Source organism: Rhinopithecus roxellana, chromosome 17 (assembly GCF_007565055.1).
Source record: "Rhinopithecus roxellana isolate Shanxi Qingling chromosome 17, ASM756505v1, whole genome shotgun sequence".
In the NCBI taxonomy this organism is placed as follows: domain Eukaryota; kingdom Metazoa; phylum Chordata; class Mammalia; order Primates; family Cercopithecidae; genus Rhinopithecus; species Rhinopithecus roxellana.
In genome coordinates this window covers 70,092,161-70,117,014 of record NC_044565.1, presented here as the reverse complement: position 1 = coordinate 70,117,014, position 24,854 = coordinate 70,092,161, and the positions used below count along the sequence as shown (strand labels likewise).

The following is a 24,854-nucleotide window of genomic DNA, read 5'->3' as shown; positions in this document are numbered from 1 at the left end:
TATTTAGATTTTAAATCACAAATACTTTAGATTCAGAATGTGGGTGGCCCCAGAAATCCAATTTTAACCAAATCCTAACCTCATGTTGAGGCAGGTATTCTGAGGACCACACTGGGAGCACTGATGTGTGACCTCCATGGTCCAGAGCCCCTCCCCACCCCGCCCAGGGAAGCAGTGGGTAGCATGTAAGACCAAGGACTTTGGGAGCTAACAGATCTGGGTTTGAATCCTGTTTGTTGTCACACACTCATTGTTGACCTCTGACAGTTACTTAACATCTGTGTGCCTTAATATCTCCATGTGTCTTGAGAGCCAGTAATTCTGATCCCAAAGGTCTATTGCGCAGATTGAATAAAACAATGTTTGCAACAGGTTCAGCACAGTGTCATCAGGGTCGTGACTTTTGGACTGCTCTTGTCTGTGATTCTTGTCCCTGGCCAGCATATCACTGTCATGGCCAGTGGACATCTCACTAAAAACTTCAGAGAAGTTGTCTATCTCAATAAAAACTTCAGAGAAGGAGTCTTAATTCAGGGTCAGTGGATCCCTAAAGCATTTGGGCTCATATATAAGGAAGTCCATGGATGTTCTGAAGAAAATGCAAATTTATCTGGGGGTAGAGAGGCTGTGGATAGTAACAGCTATCATGAGATTCTCAGGTTTGAAGTGGGGTTGTGACTCAAGCAAAGTCCAGAGCTGATCCCTGAGAGAAATATTTAGTCCCTCACTTCAGATATGTTTTTACATTTTCCTCACTAGTTTATCCTAAATGAATTCAGGTGACTGGTATTACCTAAGGTCCCTGTGCATAGTATCTAGAGGGAATTTCAAAAATTGGGGTCCCTGAACATTTTGAAAGAAGGATTCAGAAGAAGATGTTGATGTTGACGATGATGACAGTAATAGCAAGAAAAGCAACTTATAATACATCAGGTATTTACAATGTGCCTGGCACTATGCTAAACACTTAAACACATTCTCTCATTTAATCCTGGCAAAGATTCCATGAGGGTTCTAGACAAAGAAACTGAGTTATACAGAAATTAAGTAACGTCCAGTAGTTCACACGACTACAAAGTGGCAGCCAGGGCTCAAATCCAAATGTTACTGCCAAGGAGTGGTCTTAACCAGTGTGTGCCTTTGCATTTCAGCAAAGACTTGATCATGATGGGAGGGGCAGGTGGGTCAGGATAGAAGGTAAAGAGGCTGTTGAGGGTGGAGATGAAATTCTACTTCTGAATGAACTATATTTATCTTCTGAGGATTAAGAATTTGGGCAAAAGGCAAAAGTGGGCTTTATGCCTGTTGGTCTCCGAAATATGTTAGTCTTTGGAACTAAAATGTTGGGGGGCCCTTCCAATAAGGCTACAAAAAGCAGCCCCCAAATGTAAACATGTAAAACTGCTCTGATCAACAAAGTCTGTGAGGAAACTGAGAACTGACTAGGAAATATTTATCTGTGGAATGGAAAGTAGCAAAAAGATCAAAAACACAAATGGAAAACCACACTTTATGGCACCAAGTAGAGGCTGTGGCCTTCCTTTCTGAGATTGAGAGAGGACAGGAGGTAGACAGTGAACTGGAGAGGTCTAAAGCAGGTTGGCTATACAGCACATGTGGTATGTGAACACTGAAGGCTTTGAGTTTAGGGGGAAGACAAGAAGAGGATAATAACTGGAGAGTACTGCAGGACCCAATCTTTTATTTGTATCTCTAATTGTTGTGCATGATCTCGGCATGCACTAAAGGAAAACAATTCAATGTTGTGAATGATTGATTTTCTAAAGCTTAGTAGAGCTAAAAATAGGCTCTTAAAGGTTCCTAAAGGACGGCAGGAGATTGGTGGCTCTCAACTAGGGATGATTTCACCACTACCCCCAAAGCCCCCACCCTTGCCCAGGGGATATGACAGACTTTGTTGATTGTCATGACTCAGGGTTAATGGGTGCTACTGACACCCATTGAGGGATGCTGCTAAACATCCGTCAATGAACAGGAGAGCCCCCCAACAAAGAATTATTATCTAGCCCAAAATAGTCTATAGTGCTGAAGGTGAGAAAACATGTGGTAGATGAGAGGGATTACAGCATAGTACTTCAGACAATTACCAAATGTTCAGCAGTCCTGCAAACAATAACATTCATCCTGCTGGAATATGGAATGGAGGTTTCATCAAAAAGTGTGTATGTCATTAATAACTTTGTAAATATCTAGTAAATTTAGTCCAAGTTAATTATTTTAATTTTTAAAACAAAGTAATTTTAATTTTCTCATTAAAATGCCTAGATTCACCACCCACCCACCCCCCAAATTAAAACATTACCAATAGGGCTTCCCTTTGACCTCTACTGTTAATCTTGCTAGAGGCAAACTGCCTAGATTCAAACGCTGGTACTACCACTTGCTAGATATGTGACTCAGGCAAGTTTCTGACCCTCTCTCTGTTTTGTCATCATAAAACTGGGGAAATAGTGGCAACCAACCTCATAGGGTTGTTGTGAGAACTGAATGAGCTAACAGGTATAGAGTGCTTAACACATGTGACATGAGTGTTCATTGGTATTAGCCATTAGTAGTATCCAGCATCCGTATCCACATACATATATTTTCCTGTAGAAATAGCTAATATGGCTTTGATGTTTAGGGTTTTTTTTTTTTTTTCATTTTTTCAGTTGTATATATTTAAGGTATACAACATGATGTTTTTCATATGCATACACATAGTAAAATGATTACTATAGTAAAACAATATATTCATCACCTTCCATAGTTACTTGTGTGTGTGTGTGTGTGTGTGTGTGTGTGTATGTGTGTGTTAAAAGCACCTAAAATCTACTCTCTTAGCAAATTTTCAGTATACAATATAACATTATTAATTATAGTCCTTATGCTGTATATCCGATCTCTAGATTTATTCATCCTATATAACTGCAAGTTTGCATTCTTTGACCTACTTCTCCCTATTTTCCTACCTCTTCCCCACCCCTGGGACCCCTGTTGTACTCTCTGTTTCTATGTATTTGACATTTTGTTTAGATTCCACTGTAAGTGATCAGGCAGTATTTTTCCTTCTATGTTTGGTTTATTTCACTTAGCATAATGTCTTCCAGGTTCATCCACATTTCCTTTATTAAGGCTGAATAATAGTCCATTGTTTTATATATATATATATATATATAAATTTCTTTATCCATTAATCTGTCAATGGACAATTAGGTTGTTTCCCTACTGATGACCATTTCACTCGTTTCCACCATTTTCACCCTTAACATTAAATGACAGGGCCAAGTTTATCTATACTTTTAAGAAAGAGTTTCAAAAAAGTAAATGAACAATCTCTGGTGAACAACTCTACCGGGGTGGAAATAACAAAGACCAATCACCACAATATCTATCTACACACAAAGATTCTGAAGGGTTTTCATACTGAATGAACACAAAAATCTAAAATTTTAAAATATCATGCTCCATAATCTGTTTTTTTCCCCAAGGAATAATATATGATGATATTATAGTCAATGAATCCTTAAAAGCTCTCAAAATAATTTCCTTTAGCTTTAAAACACATTAAATTGGTTGTGCTAAACTCTGACAAAGTTAAAGTTAGGAAAAAAGTACTAGGTCAGAGGAGGAAATGAAAACATGGAAGTGTTATCACCATTTGGTCATAAACTCCTTTTCTCAGAGAAACATGGCTATAAAAATCTGTTCCAGGATAAAAACTTGGCACAAAGAAACCCAATCTGACATCATACTTTTTAAAGATTGGGGTGGAGTAGGGAGGGGAGGGATTTAAAAGTGGGAGGGAAAGTTCTTTGCATGTAGGGAAAAAAGGTTGTCAGTAAAGTGAATTTTCTACTGATATATATATATATAACTTCTTCAAATTCATGGTTTGGTTCAGCTGAAATTTGCCAAGGTAGATTTCAGGTTTTTTCAAAAATGACCTCTATTTTGTTGAAGCTGTCTATAAAAGATAATGTTCACAGACAGGAGGTTCATTCCCTGTTACAGTCCTATTTACAATATTATATTAACCCATCATTTGTTTTGTTTTAAACTAAAGCCTCCCCTATTCATTAAGTCATTAGTGTTGCTAGTGAAAGACAGCATGTCTGAATTTTAACAAGTCTAGAAAAACTCTGATATGATCATTAGTCCCATTACGGGACTCAAAATCAGACATACTAGGATCAAATTATATGCTCTTTAATAAAACTTCACATAGTAAACTCTGAAAACATTGATGTTAGACTGTTCCTCCAACAACAACAATGTACAGAGCTCCACTTTATATATGAATTTTACACATGAAGAGCCTTAGTCACTGCCTACTTACACCAAACTTGTAATCAAGAACCATACTATTACTTTAGATACTAAATAATTACCCTTTAAAATCATGCTGTGGACATAATATAACATACCTCTTACAGCAAAGATGAAGTAGAACAACTTTATTTTTAAAATCCACCTGACATACCCCCCATCCACATTGATATTCTGCCCTGAAAAGTAAGTAAATGATGCTTTATTAATATAACAGACCAATCATTGATCATTGTCTAGACAGAAACATACTGATACGAGAAAATCGTGGAAAATCTGAGAGTCAGGGGCTCTGGAGGAACCAGTGCTGTGAGCTTAATGAGGTCACGGTCCTAACACAAGAGGAAAGCTCTGAAGTGTTGGTTTCAATACCCTAGAGCCTTGCTCCTTTTGGAGTTCTTCTGTCCCCACCATGAACTAAATTAGGAAACCTAGATGTTTATGTTGGGTACGGAGGCATCAGAGTACGAGAGGGCTTCATGAATCTCTCATTCTGCAATTAACAGGGGTAAAAACTGCTTCCTAACATCATAATTATATTATGTTAGCTATCGAGAGCAAGAAAGAAGTTAAAGTGTGTTCTTATTTAAGCAAATATCAATAAATATGAACAACAGAATTCTTGGAAAAATGATCATTCATTATATATCCTTTATAACAAATGTTCCCAATCTGTTGGCCTCATGGCATCATGGGGGTTTAGGGTTGCTAGAACAAGTTTACTATACGATCACACACCAACCATTGTTTGAAGACTGAATAAATGCTCTGTGTATGTGTACGTGTGTGATATATACACACATATGCTATATGTGTATGTTATGAACTGAATATTTATGCCCCCAAAATTCACATGTTGAAGCCCTAACCCCCAATATGACAGTATTAGGAGGTGGGGCCTCTGGAAGTGATTTGGTTTAGATCAGGTCATGAGGGTAGAGTCCCCATGATGGGATTAGTACTTTTATAAGAAAAAGAAGAGATATGAGGGCTTCCACTCTACTGTGTGAGGATACAGCAAGAATGTGGCCATTTGCAAGCTAGGAAGAGGGTCATCACCAGACTCCAAATATATTAGCACCTTGATCTGAAATGTTTTAGCAACCACACTGTGAGAAATAAACTTCTACCATTTAAGCCATCCAGTCTATGATATTTTGTTATGGCAGGCCAAGCTAAGACAATGCATATGTATACATATGTTTATATACACACACATAGCTACATATATCTTTTATACACTTGTGTTATATTATATATGTGCATATATACATCTATATATGTATTCATTTTTCATATATATACTCATACTGTTGTGATTAAAAAACACAAGTATATTTAAAAGGCATTTTGAATTTATTTATTAAAATGAAATGCTACAAGTATTACTTCTATCTCTAGGAATCCATGAAATATTTTTGAAATGTATTTTTTACCCATAGTACAATTTACTCTTTGTGATATACAGCTCTATGGGTTTTGAGAAATGTGTAGAGTTACATATTTACCGTGACAACAGAGAATAATTCCATCATTCTAAACAAACTGCCTTGTCCTGCCTCTTTGTAGTCAAGCCCTTCTCCCATCCCCATATAAAAGGTTTTGACAGTAAAAAAAAGGTCCTCATCCTTGGAAGATATTGGAATAATGGGTCTCACAGTTTTGATGACCATCTGTTTTATAACCTGAAGCTGGCCTGGTGCGGTGGCTCAAGCCTGTAATCCCAGCACTTTGGGAGGCCGAGACGGGCGGATCACGAGGTCGGGAGATCGAGACCATCCTGGCTAATCCGGTGAAACCCCGTCTCTACTAAAAAATACAAAAAACTAGCTGGGCGCGGTGGCGGGCGCCTGTAGTCCCAGCTACTCAGGAGGCTGAGGCAGGAGAATGGCGTAAACCCGGGAGGCGGAGCTTGCAGTGAGCTGAGATCCGGCCACTGCACTCCAGCCTGGGCGACAGAGTGAGACTCCGTCTCAAAAAAAAAAAAAAAAACCTGAAGCTACCTTTTTTATACATTGGTTTCTACTTCCATCAAGTGTTTGACATAAAGGATTGAAGGGGAAAGTCACTGAAACAACAGGATAAGAGGAATTAAAGACTTAGAATTCAGACTTCAAGACAGTATGAAGAAATAAATGCTAGAACTTGATGATAGAAGAGATATAGGTAGAAAAAATATATATATGCCTGAGAGATGCAGGGAAAGCATTGAGTTGGATAAAGCTGATGAGTGATCATTTACGAGGAAAAGTAATAAACTCTGTGTATTACAAGGAAAAGTAATAAACTCTGTTTTTAAGCAAAAGAATGATAGATCAGATTTGTGTTTTCAGACAACCACTGTTTGTAATGTGGCAACTAGACTGAAGTGGGGAAAAAGGAGATGCAAGGAGACCAGTTACTATTCCTGTTGAGAGATGTCAGTAGCTCAGATAAGTCATCGCAAAGAATAAAAGTTTAATATAAAGCCACAAGAACTAAAGGAAAACAGGAAAGTGTTTCAACAGCTACACAGCTAGACTATCTCTAGGATGTCACTCAGAGCACGTCTGTAATCCCAGTCAATCCTTGTAGAAAACTGGAATAATCAAGACACAATACAGAAAGACATCTAGCAATACGGCCAACTGGGTAAGCTAGAGTTATCCAGTTACAAAACACTGCAACAAAACACTAAGAGGTGTTGAATAATTTTTTTGTTGTTGTTTTTTTTTTTTTTGAGACAGAGCCTTGGTCTGTCACCAGGCTGGAGTGCAGTGGTGCAATCTCAGTCCACTGCAACCTCCGCCTCCCAGGTTCAAGCAATTCTCCTGTCTCAGCCTCCCAGCTAGTGACCCCCGCCTCGGCCTCCCAAAGTGCTGGGATTATACACATGAGCCATCGCGCCCAGCTGAATAAAAATTTTTAAACATAGTTGCGCTTCCTCCAAATTAAGAATAATTCCTATAGTACCTATCCCTGGTCCTACTACCTATGGCTCAGGTATCTGGGGCACATGGCCCACAGCAGGCTGTGAGTGTGGTGGGCACTGAGGCTTCTCAGAGAGTATAAGATCATATGCAGTTTTCCTGCATGGTCTGTCCTGTAAAGAGGCATAAAGGCTGTTGTACCAAGGAAGTGAGAGGGATCAAGCTCTATTTTATTAAGATTAATCTAGCAAAGAATAAGATACCTAGAGGCTTGAAACAGGCTGGGGCAAGGGTGAGGAGATGCACATGAGAGATGACATACAAGCAGAATGAACTGGCAATTGATTAGATATGGGAAGCAATAGCAAGAGGTCAAAAATAGGATGCCTGGGTGTCATGGCTAGGGTCATTAGAAAGAGGGTAAAGCCATGAATGAAAATAAAGAATATGGGAGAAGTATAGATTTAGGGGATGGGAAGACAGGAAGTGTTAGACGATAATTCACACTTTAAATATTAGATATGAAGATATAGTGACTATTCTAGTATGAGACAATATGGAAGACATTACAAATGCAGAACTTAACTGTAGAATATAGATTGTTAAATGAGGTTTAGGCATTGGCTACAGGGGAAGGTGTGTTACTCTCCAAACTATATTTAAACTTTTTATGCATATATATTTTTCTGGGGTGAAGTCTATGGCTCTCATTAGATCTTCAAAGAGGTCTGTGTCAATCTGCTATTCCTTTAAAAATAACTTTGGTTATTTTTAATCTCTGGTGTTGTACAGTTTCATTATGATATGTCTAGGTGTCAATTTCTTTTTATTTGGCCTGTTTGAGATTCACTGGACTTTCTCAATCTGAGAGTTGATATCTTCCATCAGTTCTGGGACATCCTGGGGGCATTTTCCCTTCTACTTTCTAATTTCTTTGCTCAACATTTTTGTTAACTAGCACTTTGCATCTCAGACCTTCCACTGAGGAATGTTTTCCTACTTGTGAATAAATATAAATGAACAGCAACTGCATAAAACAGTAATGATCGGTGTGAAGAGCTTTGCTGTTAAGAGATAGTGTTAAACTGGAAATCATGAATTTCTCATCTTCACGGCAGAAAAAAATCTGCACGAAACCCTTGAGATGTTTTGCAGAAAGGTGCTAGGCCTGATTTTTTAAATTAAGATATAGTATATCTTATAGCTTTAGACTAATTATTGTACTGTAGAGAGGAGTATAGCATTTAAGAGAAATAAGGCACAGAACTTCCCCAAGACTCAAAATAAATTTAAGACAGAACTTAAGGGTCAAACAAGTTTAAGAAACATGTACCAGTGAGATTTGAGTTATCACAGATTTATATACATCTTCTTTCTAAATGTGTATTTTCTGCCTAAAAAGGAAGCTAGATAAAAACACTGAGATATCACTAACTTAAGTGGCTAGGGAGGTGGGAGTTCTACACCAGAATGTTTCCAAAAATATGATATTTTGGGGCTGATTGATTTTCTCCCCCAACTAAATTCTGTTCTGGTTCTTTTTTGTAATATTTCAAAGCAAAGGCTGAGCTCTTGATCTTTTGGGAGGCACAGGCAAGACAGAAGGACAAACTCACTAATGAAAACTTGCTGAACTTACTTTTCAGAATTCCACTCTAAGTCACGAAGAACCCTTTTGGCCCTCCTCCCAGACTAGTAAAACGAACATCGCAAGTCCCTAGAGGATAAGACAGCTCTCTCTACCAAAATCAAATACATATCTTCTCCTGAGAGCTGGCTGCCTTAGCATACTCAGGACCGTCTATTTATCAAAGGAGTAAAGAAAAAAACTCTCCAGGAGCACAATATTTATTATAGGATTATCTCACTGACTCAAGAAAACATGAGTAAGGTTAAATTAAACCATGTTTACTATTACGTTCTATTACTTAAATCCTAACACAAAATCAGCCTAAGAGATCTGGAAGGTCTCTTTTTTGAGATGACTGATACAGATTTTTTTTTAAAGCAAGAATTTTTTTCTTTAAAATCTATGTTATACAATTTTTCTAATTATTCTAAAAATCTTTTAAGCGTCTAAAATGAAAATTTTCCATTCTGTTGAGATATTAAATTTGGTGGTAAATAAAATCACATATACCAATATATTGAACTTGCTTACTGCTTTTAAAAAATGTATTTGATCCAATTTGTCTGAATTTAATATCCTTACTCACCCATAATTCTAAGTAGTATTATTTTAATTTTCAGTTCCCCAAGTTTCCCTTTATCACAGCCCTTGTAGATCCCAGGCTATCCAAATATTCCAAGAGACCATGTGTGCTGCCAGGCACGCTGTGGGATAAAGGCAGGGGAGGGGAGGCTGGAGACGCCAACAGGGCTATATGAGGTCACATAGGTCATAGGAGATCAAAGTCATATTCCACCTCCAGGATTCAGCTGATAAACCACTCTTATGAAATACGGCTCCACCTCTCAGAAACATGAACAAGCGACCATAAAGGAAACTATCCTCCTGGCTAGCCACAAGGTACAACAACAAGAAATGACTGTGAAAACCCACTGCCTTAACATGTACATAGTGTCACAGCTTTCTGCCTCTCCAGCCAGACCTGTCAATGGAGACTGTGGTTACGCTTGGGCAGGGGCCTGGCTAGGGCCAGCTTGGCCAGAGATGGGCTGTGGCTCATCAGCCCTCAATTGATGGAAAAGAGACCCAGGCCTTAAAGAGTTTAGAGTCCAGGGAGGTAACATGACAAAGGAGGCACAAACACAGAGGGAAAAAGTGTGGTGCCATTGTGGAGGCAGGCAGTGGTGGTCAGGAAAAGTTCCATGGAGGAGGCGGTGACTGAGAAGATCTAAGAACATGAGCAGCACTTTAACAGACCCTGCGGGGGAGGTAAATAAATTCAATGTTCTGGTCTAAGGAGTAGCCTGAGCAAGGTATGGAAGTGAAAAAAACACAAGGTGTGTTCAGGAAATCACAAAATTCTCAGTTTGGCTGGACAACAGGATACATGTAGAGTCCAGCCTAGAGTGGAAAAGTGAGCAGGACTGTATCGCAGACTCTGAATGCCAGATGGAGAGTTGTGCATTTACTTCGCTTGGCAACAGAGAGGCATTGAAGCTTCTCAGCAAGGACATTACAGGACTGGAATTTATTTCAGAAGGACAGTGACAGTTCCGCATGGATAAACTGAAATCGGAAGAAAGAGCCCCTCAGGACCCATGGCAACTGAAAGACTGAACTAGGTAATGACAGTAGGAATAATAAGACTCACAGACATTGTGGAGAGTGGGTTTTTAGTCCAAAACAACGGGCTGGCTAACAGAGGCATGAGGTATGTTCAATGCCTTTAAGATGTACCACCTGGGCATCAAGGAGACATGAGTGTCATGAATAAAATAGGCTGTAAAGAAGAAACATTACCTTATTGGAGGAATGATGAGTTTAGTTTCAGGCCCTTTGAATTTGAGGTGTCAACTGAACATACAGATAGACATGTCTATCTAGTGGTTAGAGAAACAGATATGTAAGCAGGGAGAAAAGCTGAGATTAGAAATGGGGATCTGGGTGTCATCCACAAACAGGCAATGCCACGAAAGTACCTAGAGATGTTATCACAGGAAGCACAATTTAGCATAATTTAATGGGTTGATTAGCATAATTTAATGGGTTGAAAAAAGGAAGTAGAAGCAGTGAAGGAGACAAGGAAGGATCTAAAAACTCCAACTTACAGAAGAAAAAAGCTATATTATAAAGCACATGATAGGCATACTATCATGAGGATCAGATGGAATGGTAAAGTGAAAAGCAGTTTGAATATTTTAAAGTACTAAACAAATACATATCTGTTATTGTTACAGTACTGAATATTTAATCTCTAGAAAAGCCAGGCTTTCCATGATCTTCCAAAGCTCCTTCTCCATCAAGTCAAATGGAAATGTGATCTCCCACTCTCTTGACCTCTTATAGGACTTAGTAAGTATTTTCTCAAGGAGCACTAACTAAGCATCAACCATGGGCCAAGCACAACAATAGGGTCTTTCTCATCTACCTCCCGACTTGGAGTAGATGAAACGGAAACTTAGATTTATTCCTCTTCACAGAAGATGAAATGAAGCTCAAAGACGTTAACTTAAGCCAAGATTGCCAGCCAGTAAGTGAAGGAACAGGGGGCTTCTGATGCCATGTATTAATATGCCTTTTCTATTAAACCACAAGTCGCAACTTGCCGTATTTGTTCTTATCCCCTTAATATAAGGAAATTAAGGGGATGAGCCACATTTCATTTATGCTGACAGCCTCTGAAGCACCTAGCAAAGGGCCTCACACGTGGTCGATTCTCATTGGGTTTCTGTTGCCTGAAAGAACAAACAAGCATATTGCAGGTACACAGGCCTCAATAATAGTGAGTGTTTGTGGGCTGGGAAGTTTTGAGTACTCATTTCCAAGGCAGATGTAACTTAACAAAAAGTTCTAAAAACAAATTCTGTACTTGTGAAAGATGCCACCTGGTCTGCCTCAGGGCTGAAGTCCTCTTTTTATGCACCGAGTGGGAACAGCACAGGGAATGAGGAAGCTGGTTGTCTTTAAACCACTCCCACAAAGTGGCTCAAGCCAAGAAAAGGGCCCATACCTTTTGGGGAAGAGTGCTATGCAGATTCTTATGCCCATTTCACCTTTGGTTTCACTACCACAACTGCCAACAGTCTGGGGAAGAGGGAAAGGTAGAGCGTGTTTCGCGCCAGCTCTGATGATGTAACCTTAAAACTCACAGCTTTTCTGCCAGGAGAAAAAAAAGCAACTGGTTTAGAAACTGTTTTTTCCCCTTTTCTAATATTCAACTAAAATCTAATTTGCATCACTGACTACTAGCTTCTTTTTTTTTTTGCATAGCTCACCACTGACTTTTTTCTTTTTTAAATTAACAGAACTTACTCATGTCTAATTCAACTGATCTGTTTTGGTTCCTTGGAAAACAAATGTATAGAGCCAGAAGTATGTTTATTTCATAAATGTCCCTTGTGCAAGAACACAAAGTTCTTCTCAGAAGCATTTACTCTGCAAGCCATAGAAATGCGCAGTGGGAGACCGGTAAACAATATGCATCTAAGCATTATAAGGGCATGCAGCCATGGGCGGCAGGGCTGCCAGAGACGCCAAACAACTATTCCAGGACCCTGGGCAAACAGATTCAGAAGTGGGATCACATTTCAGAGCTTCATCAAATTAGAATACATTTCGGAGTCTTCTACCAACGAATCTGACAGATGTTCCCTTTTGTCACATTTGTCTAATTTGTAGTCTTTTTAGGGTACAACAAATCAATATTTTTTCCTACATATGATGACAAGACCCAAAAGTAGTCTTTTTCTTTTCCAATTGCTGGGAGTAGTTAATGTGAGTATAATATCTTTGCCTACTGCATGGACAAGCTGGGACAGAGGAACAGTCAGACTGGAACAGGGTTCCTCCCAGGTAAACGATATTTCTCTATGCCCATGGAGGAGATGGTGGGAATGCAAGCCTTCTCTTGGTAATTTTTACCCAGTGTGGATGGGACTATTGGTCTCTCCTGAGCCTTTCCCTGTCAAATGTACTGCATGGGGCTTGGGACTTCCTAGAAAGAGCCATAGCAGAAGCCAAAAGGAGTACAAGCCTCAGCTGGGGCAAGAGTTTGACATCGGCTTTGGGCGGGTCCACATGGGATGCTTTTCCTATGACTCTTGAAAGAACTCTCCAAGTCTGAGTCTATAATCAATGCTTAGATAGCTAAGAGTTGACAAGATAGTATAAAACACAGAACACAAATGAGAGCTTAGCACAGTTAGTTCTCAAAACCTATCCCATGACTATGGCCCTCTTGAAATGGCATTATGTCTGTTCTGTGCTCTGAACTCTGGAAGAATTAATCAAAAGTATTAATAACTTTAGCAAATATCTAAGTCCTTATAGAAGTCATACCCCAAGTTTATTTCTTTTATGTTAATCTTTCTCTAAAACCTCGTTTTGAAAACTTCTACTTAAAGATATAAGAATGTGGCCAGGCGCGGTGGCTCACGCCTGTAATCCCAGCACTTTGGGAGGCCAAGGCGGGCGGATCACGAGGTCAGAAGATAGAGACCATCTTGACTAACATGGTGAAACTCCGTCTCTACTAAAAATACAAAAAATTAGCCAGGCATGGTGGCAGGTGCCTGTAGTCCCAGCTGCTCGGGAGGCTGAGGCAGGAGAATGGCGTGAACCCGGGAGGTGGAGCTTGCAGAGATCGCACCACTGCACTCCAGCCTGGGCGACAGAGCGAGACTCCGTCTCAAAAAAAAAAAAAAATGATATAAGAATGTTTGGTAGCTTGTTTTGGTATTATAAACGTAGTTCTACCAAGTGAATTTGTATCAAGCAGGAAAAAAGTACAAGACCTTTCAGTGAGGCATTTTCCAATATTTTGGTGAGAACTACTTATTCACCTAGAAGACTGCCAATTAGGCAACTGATAACTGTGTATTGCATTTATGCAAGGCATTAAAGAAAAGACTTGTCCTGTAGCTTGCAATTCAGCAAAAGATTATAAATAATCTGTATCACCAATTAAAGCTATGATGGGTAGATTATAATATAAATATAGATTATAAGATTAATATAAATTCAGTGTTACAAAGAGCTCTGGGGAAGGCTAGACTAACTGTCCTCAGGGAAAATGGTTGGTAGAGATGGCATTTGAATAAGGCCTTAGAAAAAGTATAGTATTTCAACAGGAAGAAGGGGTTAGAGAAGGGCCTTGGACATGGAAGGAGCAGCTTTAGCAAAGGCACAGAGGCAAGAGAGTGCTGGCAATGTAAGAAAACTTCAGGCGCTCAGGTCTGGCTGAAGGAAACAGTACATGAGGGGAAGTAACCGAAAAATGATCTAAAAGGGTATGCTGTGGAGAGTTCTTAACATAAAAAAGAAGAAGGAAAAAAAAGGGAGGAAGGACATGAGAAAGCTGGACTTTGGAGACAGGAAAAATGACTTTTAAAATATACCTTTCCCTAATCATTTCCCACACATTTTAGAGTTTTAGAGTGAGAATACTTTATTAGCAAGTTTATTTGCAAATTAGGTGTAGTAACTTCCAAGAAAAACAACCTAGCTGCTGGAACAAATGTTTTTCTGAGCTGGCAAACTATTGCCTGCAACTTAACTAATATATTCATATTGCCCACATCTTGCAATTGTTTCATTAACTCTTTTCTCAACACCAAAGCACCTTTGTAATTTAACTCATTAGTTACACAATGAGTGGCTACGCTAGAACTGGTACTTGCTCCCTTATTTACCCATCCTCTCTTTTTCTGCCCCAACTTATCCCTGCTAAACACTCACTTATTCTTCTCCTATGAACTGTATCAATAATAATAACATTCATGGCTATTACTTGCTGAGTGTTTGCTATAGTGCCAGGCACCGTGATTAATGCTTTATAAACAGTATTAATATAATCCTGAAAACAACACTACGAAATAGGTGTTATTATGTCTATTTTATGACTGAGGAAACAAGCTCAGAGAAGTTACATTTTGTGCTAGCTGGTGAGCAGCAGGAACCAGGTTTAAACCAGATCTGCTTGACTCAGAGCCCGTGCCTTATGCCACATCATCCTACTGCCTCTGGTATCCACTGATCGCTTACTAATATGGGTCAGTATTTTCAATTAAAAAAATAATAAAAGAGTCTTTGGGGCCAGGCACTGTGGCTCATGCCTGTAATCCTAGCACTTTGGGGTGACGAAGCGGGCGGATCACTTGAGGTCAGGAGTTCAAGACCAGCTTGGCCAACATGGTAAAACTCTGTCTCTACTGAAAATACAAAAAATTAGCTGGATGTGGTGGCTTGTGCCTGTAGTCCCAGCTACTCGGGAGGCTGAAATCCGAGAGTCACTTGAATCCAGAAGGTGGAGGTTGCAGTGAGCTGAGACTGCACCACTGCACTCCAGCCTGGATGACAGAGTGAGACTCTGTCTCAAAACAAACAAACAAACAAAACAAAACAAAACAAAAAAAAACATTCTTTGGGAGGCCGAGGCAGGAGAATCACTTGAGCCCAGGAGTTTGAGACTAGCCTGGGCAATATAGCGAGACCCTGTCTCTACAAAAATAAAAATAAAAAAATTAGGCATGCATGGTGGCGCCTGGAGTCCTAGTCACTTGGGAGGCTGAGGTAGGAGGATCACTGGAGTCCAGGAGGTCGAGACTGGTCATAAGCATGCCACTACACTCCAGCCTGAGTGACAGAGTGAGACGCTGTCTCAAAACAAAAATTAAACATTCATTGAGTGCCTGCTACTGTAAAATCCTGTTCTAGGTGCTGTGTCAGATATATATATATATAAAGAGAATGCCTATAGATATTGATGTTCATAAGCTCCCATACTTGAGTATAAACAGCTGTGTCATACTGGTTTTTAAGATGATGTGTCCATGATTTATAAATTAGAGCAACTAAGGTGGGAAGGCGCAAAAATGGCTCAGTACTTTTACTAAGAATGCTAGATAGTGACCACATCTACTCACAGACAGAAATCAGTCAACTGTGACTAAATGACTCACAGAGAAGTTTAATAATACATTTCAATCAGAGTCTGTAAAAACTCTCTCTGCTGATGAAAAATCTGTCCTGTCAGAAGTTCCCAACCAAATCTGCTTATAATCCATTTTCAATGAACCGCAGCTTCCTTTGAAGTAGAATAAGCTACTAAAGCATTTCACCCACAATACGCACACCATGAATCCAGGCCTTACAAAATTCATTACTGATGAATAATGTTACTTGGTTAGAACACAAATGCGATATCAAACTACTTCTGCCATGTAGCCTGAATGTTATGTAAAATTATACACAGTTACTTCGATGCAGCAAAATAAAACATGTTATCTTTTTAAGTTATCTATTTTTAATATGAGCTTTACTAACTTCTGAGTCAGTTTTTGCTAAATATTTTAAAGATGTTTAGCAGCCCACTGTGGGCTACAACCATTCGAACTCCAGGGAACATCTGGAAGGAGTCCCAATTTTGGACTCAGTCTGTCTATTCTTTTCTCTCTACAAAGGTACAGTATTCATGTTACCAAAGGCACAATAACAGTTGCCAAAAGGGTGTAGCGGCAAATACTAACTGCATTTACTCTGCAATTGAAACTCTTAATATGATGAATTTTTTAAGGAAAGAAAAGTCAATGAAGAGAAATAAATGTAAGAGTTCAAGAGTAGCAAAAGAAAGAATGAGACATATTGGTTAGCCAGAAGTAGCACCAGGCTACCTAATGTTAATGACACTTACTGCTCAATTCGAGGTGACAAGTACAGTTTGGGGTACACCTGGGTGGCTTCAGTGTCCTCAAAACTAACAGAGAGGAGGGCCACATCTTCTCCAGGGTCTTCATTTACATCCTTAAACAAGAAGTAAAAACACAACATCAGCACCTGTTCTCCTAACATCTTATTAGTGACAAGCTCACAGTCCACTGGCATTGAAGCCATGATGGTGAGTTACCCTTATTCCACTTTAGCTTAGCTGCTTAGCACATCCTTTCCACACACCTACCCACTCCTCTAAAGGGATGGATTTTAAACTTTCTGAGCAAAGCCCACCATAGCAAAGCGAAAGACCTCCACCTATCTCACTTGTTCCCACATTCGGGGGTAAGGGGCAAGTAGTGAACCTGGTGGTAACAAATAATTCAGCAAAAATATAATTAAGTTGCAGTAAACATATTACTATAAACATAATTTATATCCTAAAACATCAAAAAAATTAAAAATCCAGTAATTTTCTTACACCTACCTTGACAATATGTTGTAAGTTATTTAAATAGCAAAAATTCCCAGGAAACATATCACCATGAAGAGTGTCACCATACAAGCAAATGACAAGGGGGTTAGGTACACATCTACTTTGGCAAAATAATAATGGATGATTCACATGCGAACCACAAGACATAGATATTTAAAAGTCTAGTTATAAGAACACTATAAGACAAAACATTGTTGATCCAAGTATGTACCAATAAACATTGTGAGGTTAACCAAATAACACACAATAAGCTAAACTGATAATGATAAAACTAAACTTACTGTAATTTATAATTAAAAAGCAAGAATAGCAGAAACTGAATATTATAACCAACTCAGGCCAATGCTGATGATACACTGATGAAGTGTCCTGAATCAAAATTGTGGAATTTACAACTATGTGCATGTGCTTTATGATTATTGCCAAGCACCAAGTGTCTGCCAGACTTCTTAATAAAATACTGAATTAAAATAAATCTCGTAGCACACATTGATTTTAATTTGTGAATACCAAATTTTAATAACTCTTAATTTATTTTTGGTTGGTAGTGGCTCCAAGTCAAATATATAAATTTTAAACACTTAATTACTAAACACTTAATATGTGTTAAACACTTAACATCTTTCACTCATAGAGACTGGTAAGAATGGACCTATATTTCTGGATCAGTTCATAGGTCCTCAGGAGGTTTCAGCAGCCACACCAGCAGCAAGAGAGGGAGGGGTCACACCTAGACTTTAAGACTCACTACTCATGAGTTTGCCATTGTATCTTCAACCTCAGATATAATGTCTTTTGTCTGTCAGGCCACCCTTTCTTTTCTTTCATCCTGGGAAGTTGGCCATCACTCATCCTGCTCAACTCCAGAACCTTCAGTCTCCTTGCTCTGCATTCTCTTGTGACTATAAGATGTATGAGTGTGACATGTATACACAGGGACAAGAACCACAAGTCTCTCCCATCCTAAAAAAGAAACATTTTTAAAGGAAAGGAAAGAATCTTGCTGAACTCTACAGAGTTCCTTGGATTCTCTCTCCTCTCTCTCCTCCCCTTCACAGACTGCTTGGAAGAGTTATCTGCCCACTCTCTATTCCCTTCCCTTCCACTTATCCCTTAGCCCACAACAATAGCCTACTACTGACCCCACAAGTTCATGAAGACCGTTCCCACCAAGGGTAACCACTAAATACACCAAATGCTTCTCTGTTCTTTTCTTACTTGATGTCTAAACAATATTTGACATGGGTAACCACTTGCCTCTCCAAACTCTCTTTTCTTGCTGTTCTTTTCCTATCTCTTTGGCCACTTCCCTTTCCATTTTCTTTCTTTTTTAAAAAATTCTAGATTACAAAATTTAGGCTTGTCTTACCAAGTCAAACCATACAGAAGTTTATAAAGAAAAAGCTCTTTCACTCCTCCCTTGCCCCCCATTTTTCAAGGCAACCAATATTAACTGTGTGTGTAGGTAGCTTCAAACTACTTTCTTTATGCTCATAAAAAACATATACACAACACATTTGCATATAAACAGCTCTTTAACCTCCTGTTTTGTTTCCCCTAATGGAATCATATCGCTCCACCAACTACTTTTTAAATAGCCACATAATATTCCATGTCATGGATTTATTTTTTATTAAACCATTTCCTTAGCAACAAACTTTAGGTTGTTCACAATTCTTGGCCACTTGATAGTGCTGCAATAAATATTCTTTTGTGTGTGTCAGTGTGTGTACATGTGTGTGTGCACATCTGTTAGTAGTGGGACTTGTATTTTTAAATAGAGAACTAAAACTGAGCTTGTTGGGTCAAACGTTACGAACATTTTACATTTCTAAAGAATTCGATAGATTATTTTCTAAAACTTTTGCAACAGGCTGGGCGCGCTGGCTCATGCCTGTAATCCCAGCACTTTGGGAGGCCGAGGTGGGTGGATTACCTGAGGTCAGGAGTTCGAGACCAGCCTGGCCAACATGGTAAACCCTGTCTCTACTAAAAACACAAAAATTAGCCAGGTGTGGTGGCGCATGCCTGTAATCCCAGCTACTCGGGAGGCTGAGGCAGGAGAATTGCTTGAGCCTGGGAGGCAGCTGCAGTGAGCCGAGATGGTGCCACTGCACTCCAGCCTGGCTGACAGAGCGAGACTCTGTCTCAAAAAAAAATAAATACAAACAAATTTAAAAAATTTAAAAAAAAATTGCAACAATTCACATTTGGACCTGTGAGTTTGTATAAGCCTGCTTCCCCTCATCCTGAATCACTGGATAACACTGGCTGTTACCACTCTTTTTAACATCTGGAAAATGGTATCTCCACTTAGATTCAATGAATGAGGCTGAGCAACTTTTTACTTATTTACTGGTCATCTACATTTCTTTTGTAAATTTCCTAGTGAAATCCATTATCCATCTTGCTTTCAGGTTCTTAGTCTTTGTTGTTGTTGCTCATTGGGTTTCTTAACCTTTTTCTGTCACATGTGCTAAAACTATTTTCTCTTTTTGAGTTTTTACTTCATTTGAGGTCTCTTCTGCCATCACAGAAAATTTAGATTTTTGCAGAGCTACATCTGGTCAATAACTCTGAGGTTCTGTAACTACTTCTCTAGTTTTTAATCTTATATTGTTATAATTTTATTTTTACATTGTAGATTTGCAATACCTCTGGAATATATTTTTAGGTGGCATGATATAAGAAGTATAGTTTTGTTTTGTCCTGTTCTGTTTCTAACTGGGTGAGGAGGGGGATGAGTGGGTAAGAGCAGGATCTTAGCACAGTATCCGGCATATGGAAACCACTCAATGTTAGCTGAATGAATAAATCAGCAAACAAATGAATGTTCATCCCTAACTTTTATTCTCTACACCTAGAGCTTTTTCAGGAACCTACTTTACAAATATGTTTGTCACCAATGATGCCTAGAAACTAAATGCTGGCTCCCTGCTCCTGGCCTTGTTAATACATCAAGTCCTCCAGAACTAGTGACTTTAAAAGGAGAGCCCAGGTCAGAAGTCTGAGCTTTCTGATCACTTCTTGCTCTTTTATAGATGATAGAGTATTCAACTTTGAACTTTCCTTTCCGTAAAACGAGAATGAAAATTGTAAAAAATATGGCCAGGCACGGTGGCTCATGCCTGTAATCCCAGCACTTTGGGAGGCCGAGGCAGGTGGATCATGAGGTCAGGAAATCGAGACCATCCTGGCTAACATGGTGAAACCCCATCTCTACTAAAAATACAAAAAATTAGCCAGGCATGGTGGCGTGTGCCTGTAGTCCCAGCTACTTGGGAGGCTGAGGCAGGAAAATGGCGTGAACCCGGGAGGCAGAGCTTGCAGTGAGCCGAGATTGTGCCACTGCACTCCAGCCTGTGTGACAGAGCAAGACTCCATCTCAAAAAAAAAAAAAAAAAAAAAAAAGAAAAAAGAAAATTGTAAAAAATACTTAAGGTCTGCAACAAACAGAAACTACTCAATTGTATAATATGACTTTAAAACTCATCAAACATCTAAAACTAAGGCTAAAGCTGAGCTTGAAGACATTCATAGGAATGAATTCATTTTATGATCTAAGTGTAGAAGTAGCCCTATGTGAGTTAGATTGGTCAAAAAAGACAACTAAAAAAGAAATAACATTTACTTTCAGAAACCTTTCCCCAATAACTAAGATTTCTTATGTAGGGTCACGGCTAGAGGCTATGATCATGAATCACACAACTTTGCAAAAACACACTGCAAAGAACCAGGGGCCACCAAAATCCTTTTTAATTGGGGGCTTTATTCCATATGCCTATGGATAATTTATAATTATTTCCCTTTCTGACTTTTAAACTTTCAATTTCACTACTATTTCAATAAAGAGCAGAAACGCTTAGAGACAATCCTCCAAACAAACGGAATGACCCTGGTTTATATAATCAACATTTATCATCTGGCATCCTGAAAAAAGTACATAAAACATGAGTCTGAATATGAAACTAGTTGTTTCCAGGAGTTCGTTTTATATGTTTTATTCCTGTTGGTATGGCACATGTGATTTCCCTGAAATGGTATTTGATTCCTAATGGATATCTAAGTTTGAATTTGAGTGCTTAAACAGGCCCATAGAATTCCAAAAATACAAATCCACACAGTGCTGTTTCTAGTTTCTGCAACTCTAACAAGCATGTACATGTGTTCCCTCCCATCTGGGAAATTAGAAAAGAAGCTCCTGTACCATAGTTCTGAGAAGCTAACATTACAGATGATTACTGTAACCACTAATGGCAGCATTTGGAAAACAGGGGGTGGTTACAGCAAAGTAGGGGACATTTAAAAACGTACAAGTATACATTTTCAGGGCTCTCTATCTGCACCATTTGAAACTGGAAAAGAATAAAATGGGAGGAAAGATACCGAATTTGATAAAGCTAAAGAAGAATACTGCCTCCCACCTTTATAAAAGTCTGCCAGGCACTGACACACATACAGTGAAGTAATAATGGCCATGATACTCCGGTGAGATGTAACAGTGGGTCTGGCTCAGCACCTGATTAAAGCTAAAAGGAGTTCCTATGGCGTATAATGAATAGTCACTATAGGTGAGCTCCTGGCAGGCTGGGAGATTTTCCTGTTCATTTTTGCACCCCCAGTGTCTGGAACATAGTACATACAGAGCAACTGGTGGAAAAAACAGAATTAATGCAGAGATAACTAAAAGAATGAGTAAATGAATGAAATAAACCACCGAACTAGCTTTTCTAAACAGAGGAATATTTGGGTTCCAGGATGGATGTTATAAATGACGGAATTAAGTGGAAAATGCTCTCAATAGGGAAGATTCTCAGTATTTATTTATTTAATTCCTTAAGTCTATGCTTACTAAAGATTTTATTAAAAAACAAAAACAACAACAACAAAAAAAACTCAAGTCCGAACTATGTATTACCAAGGATACACCCATTAATAAGAGAAAATACTTCTGGTTAGATCATAATGGTTCATTTATATAACTATTCTCAATTGAGGCTCTTCGCAAATATCAAAAGAGTGTAGAAAACAACAACAATTAGCCTTGGAAATGAAAGGAAACCAAGTACAATTTATCATTATGCTCTACTCCTTTGATATGCTAATTATCCCAGGTAACGATAGCAGTCATTAAACAAGTCCCTATATGTTGAGAACATTAGTGTCAATATAGGTACAAACTACCAATTAACTAATTGCTGAAAGACATTAGCTGAACCAGAAATACTGCAAATCACAGGTCACGTAACAGGACAGTAAAAAAGTCATTGTATTTCTCAATTCAAAAAGGCTTACAATAAAGTTATAACTGTTACTAGCAAAACCACTCAGGGTATAAATGGCTATACAGAAGCTATTACATAGTATGTCAAAAATCAAGTAAGTGCTTCTGTGTTTATTTGTGTATTGGCCTTGAACTCCTGGGCTCAAGTGATCCTCCTGCCTCAGCCTCCCAAGTAGCTGAGACTATAGGCATGAACTACCACACCCACCTAAGTAAGCACCATTTTAAAATGGTATTAAACTAGACTCAGAATTAAGTGTAATTCCTCAAGTAACCAAAAACTAGGTCTAGGTAACTACTTCATCACAAAAAAGTTATGAGTTTTGTCGCCTACTCTGTCACCCAGGCTGGAGTGCAGTGGCGTGATCTCAGCTCACTGCAAGCTCCACCTCCCGAGTTCATGCCATTCTCCTGCCCCAGCCTCCCGAGTAGCTGGGACTACAGGTGCCCACCACCACACCCAACTAATTTTTTTGTATTTTTATTAGATATGGGGGTTTCACCATGTTAGCCAGGATGGTCTCGATCTCCTGACCTTGTAATCTACCCACCTCGGCCTCTGAAAGTGCTGGGATTACAGGCATGAGCCACTGCACCCGGTCAAGTTATGAGTTTTTGACAAACTATATGCAATTTGCAAAACAGAATCCTATTTTAAAATATACACAGTGAGGTTAGTATTTTAGAAGCTCTGATATCCATCAAATTATATAAATTTAGATATTTTAAATGACGTTTTTTCAAGTGGGAGAGAATAAGACTCTCCTAGGGTACTACCATTCATTCAAGCATTTAACAAAATAAATAAAACATATAGTATGTTACAAATGTTACAGAGAAAAATTAAAGCAGGGAAAGAACATAAGGAATGAGGAGGAAATGAAAGTTTAAAAGGGTGTTCAAAGTTGGCTTTATGGAGAATCAGCAGTGGCCTTTCATTACTTCACAGAGACTGAAGATAAAAAGTGCTCTTGACTTGCTACATTATATATCAGCATATGCAGCCCCAGCCAAAATTTGAATTTGGGTTCTACTGGCATAAAGACATCACAATGGGTTATGATAGGAATATGGCAGGAATGAAATAAAATCTAAGCAGAAGAGATAGTTAAGAAGAAGGAAAGTGATATATGTAAGACCTTGGTCCCGCTGCTGAGAGGTCTCTGTCTCATAATGATACTGGTCATTTCAGTAATTAGGTTATTTCCTCTTCATAAATATACTGGGAAATGTACACATGCCAGGGAAAGCAGTATAGTCAGAAAGTAAAACAAATCCAAAAGTAAGGGAATACAGTTGAGCCAAACAGATGAGGAAAAGCAATAAATGGGTCCCCTGTGGCTAAACCTGGGGCTTTATTCCATGAAGAAGGATGTAGCAGCACTGGATTGGGGGTTCCAAAAGCCTAGTTACAGCCTATCTCCATCAAATACTGAGTTCTTGGTTAAAAATTATCTTGATATTTTGATATCCCTTATGAAGGCAGCATTTAGTAGAGTTACTTCTGATTTGGTTCCTCCAAATGAAAATGGGAGTAAAAATATTCTCCTCACCTAGTCCAGATAAAATGGGCCACTCTTTATACATTAGCAGAACCTGACTAACATATCTGCATTTGCCATTCCCCTTCTTAAAAAGCTCTTTCTCTCCTTCTTTGCTTAATTGGTGTGGCTTTAAGTTTAACTCTGATTGTAAATTCCCTTGCTCCATTAAGATTCCTTTCAATTTCAATCTGATCTATGTCCTCCCTCGGTAGTTTTCCCCATGTTGCTTCATGAATTCCTCATGCTGTTTCAGCAATATATGTTTTATATTCCAAAGAGATTGTGAATTTCTCGAGGGCAGGGTAGAGATCTCCTTCTTCCTACTAGGCCCAGTAATATCAGCTAACATTTATTCAGTGTTTACTCAATAGCCATTGGCTTCCAGCTGTATATGCATTATCTCTAATCTTTGTAACAACTGTGTAAGGTAGAAACTATTTTCACTTGCAGATGAAGAAACTGAGGCTCAGAGAGATTAAATGGTGAAGATGAGTTTTGAACCTATGTATGCTGACTCAGACCCTAGACTCTTAATCCTGATACTATATTCTCTAGTATGCTATTGGACACAAAGAAGAGACTCAGCACCAGTGCTCAAAGAAATGTATAAAAAACTTGGAAACTCATATGCAGGAAAGATTTACTATACATTTACTTTTTCTACATTTAGTTTCTAAATGGTATGTCCCAAAGATCATGAGCAACTTAAGGAACCATTTCTTCTTTCCTTATTATCCAAGAATAAACGATCTTGTCTGCACCAGGCACACAGTGGATATTCAAAATAGGTTAAAAGTATATGCTTTATGTGTTTTAATGTCTGCTTTTAGAAAGTACAGAGCAAGAGATTAAAATTAACAAATGTATAAAGACTAAAGGCTATAGAAGTCACTGTGCCAAATTAAATGCATTCACCTGACATCTTTACACAGACTCAGTTAATTAAGGAAGGAGA

General features: G+C 38.7%; 1 protein-coding gene across 4 annotated transcripts in view; it reads right to left on the bottom strand.

Moving 5' to 3' along the window:
* The window catches only part of BABAM2 (BRISC and BRCA1 A complex member 2), a 451,290-nt gene that overhangs the window by 189,729 nt on the left and 236,707 nt on the right, over positions 1–24,854 (bottom strand). For all 4 annotated transcript variants that reach the window (XM_030920637.1, XM_030920638.1, XM_010371190.2 and 1 more), the window contains one exon: positions 16,559–16,668. In XM_030920637.1, the coding sequence (XP_030776497.1) occupies positions 16,559–16,668 (110 nt within the window). The remainder of the gene's footprint in view (positions 1–16,558; positions 16,669–24,854) is intronic.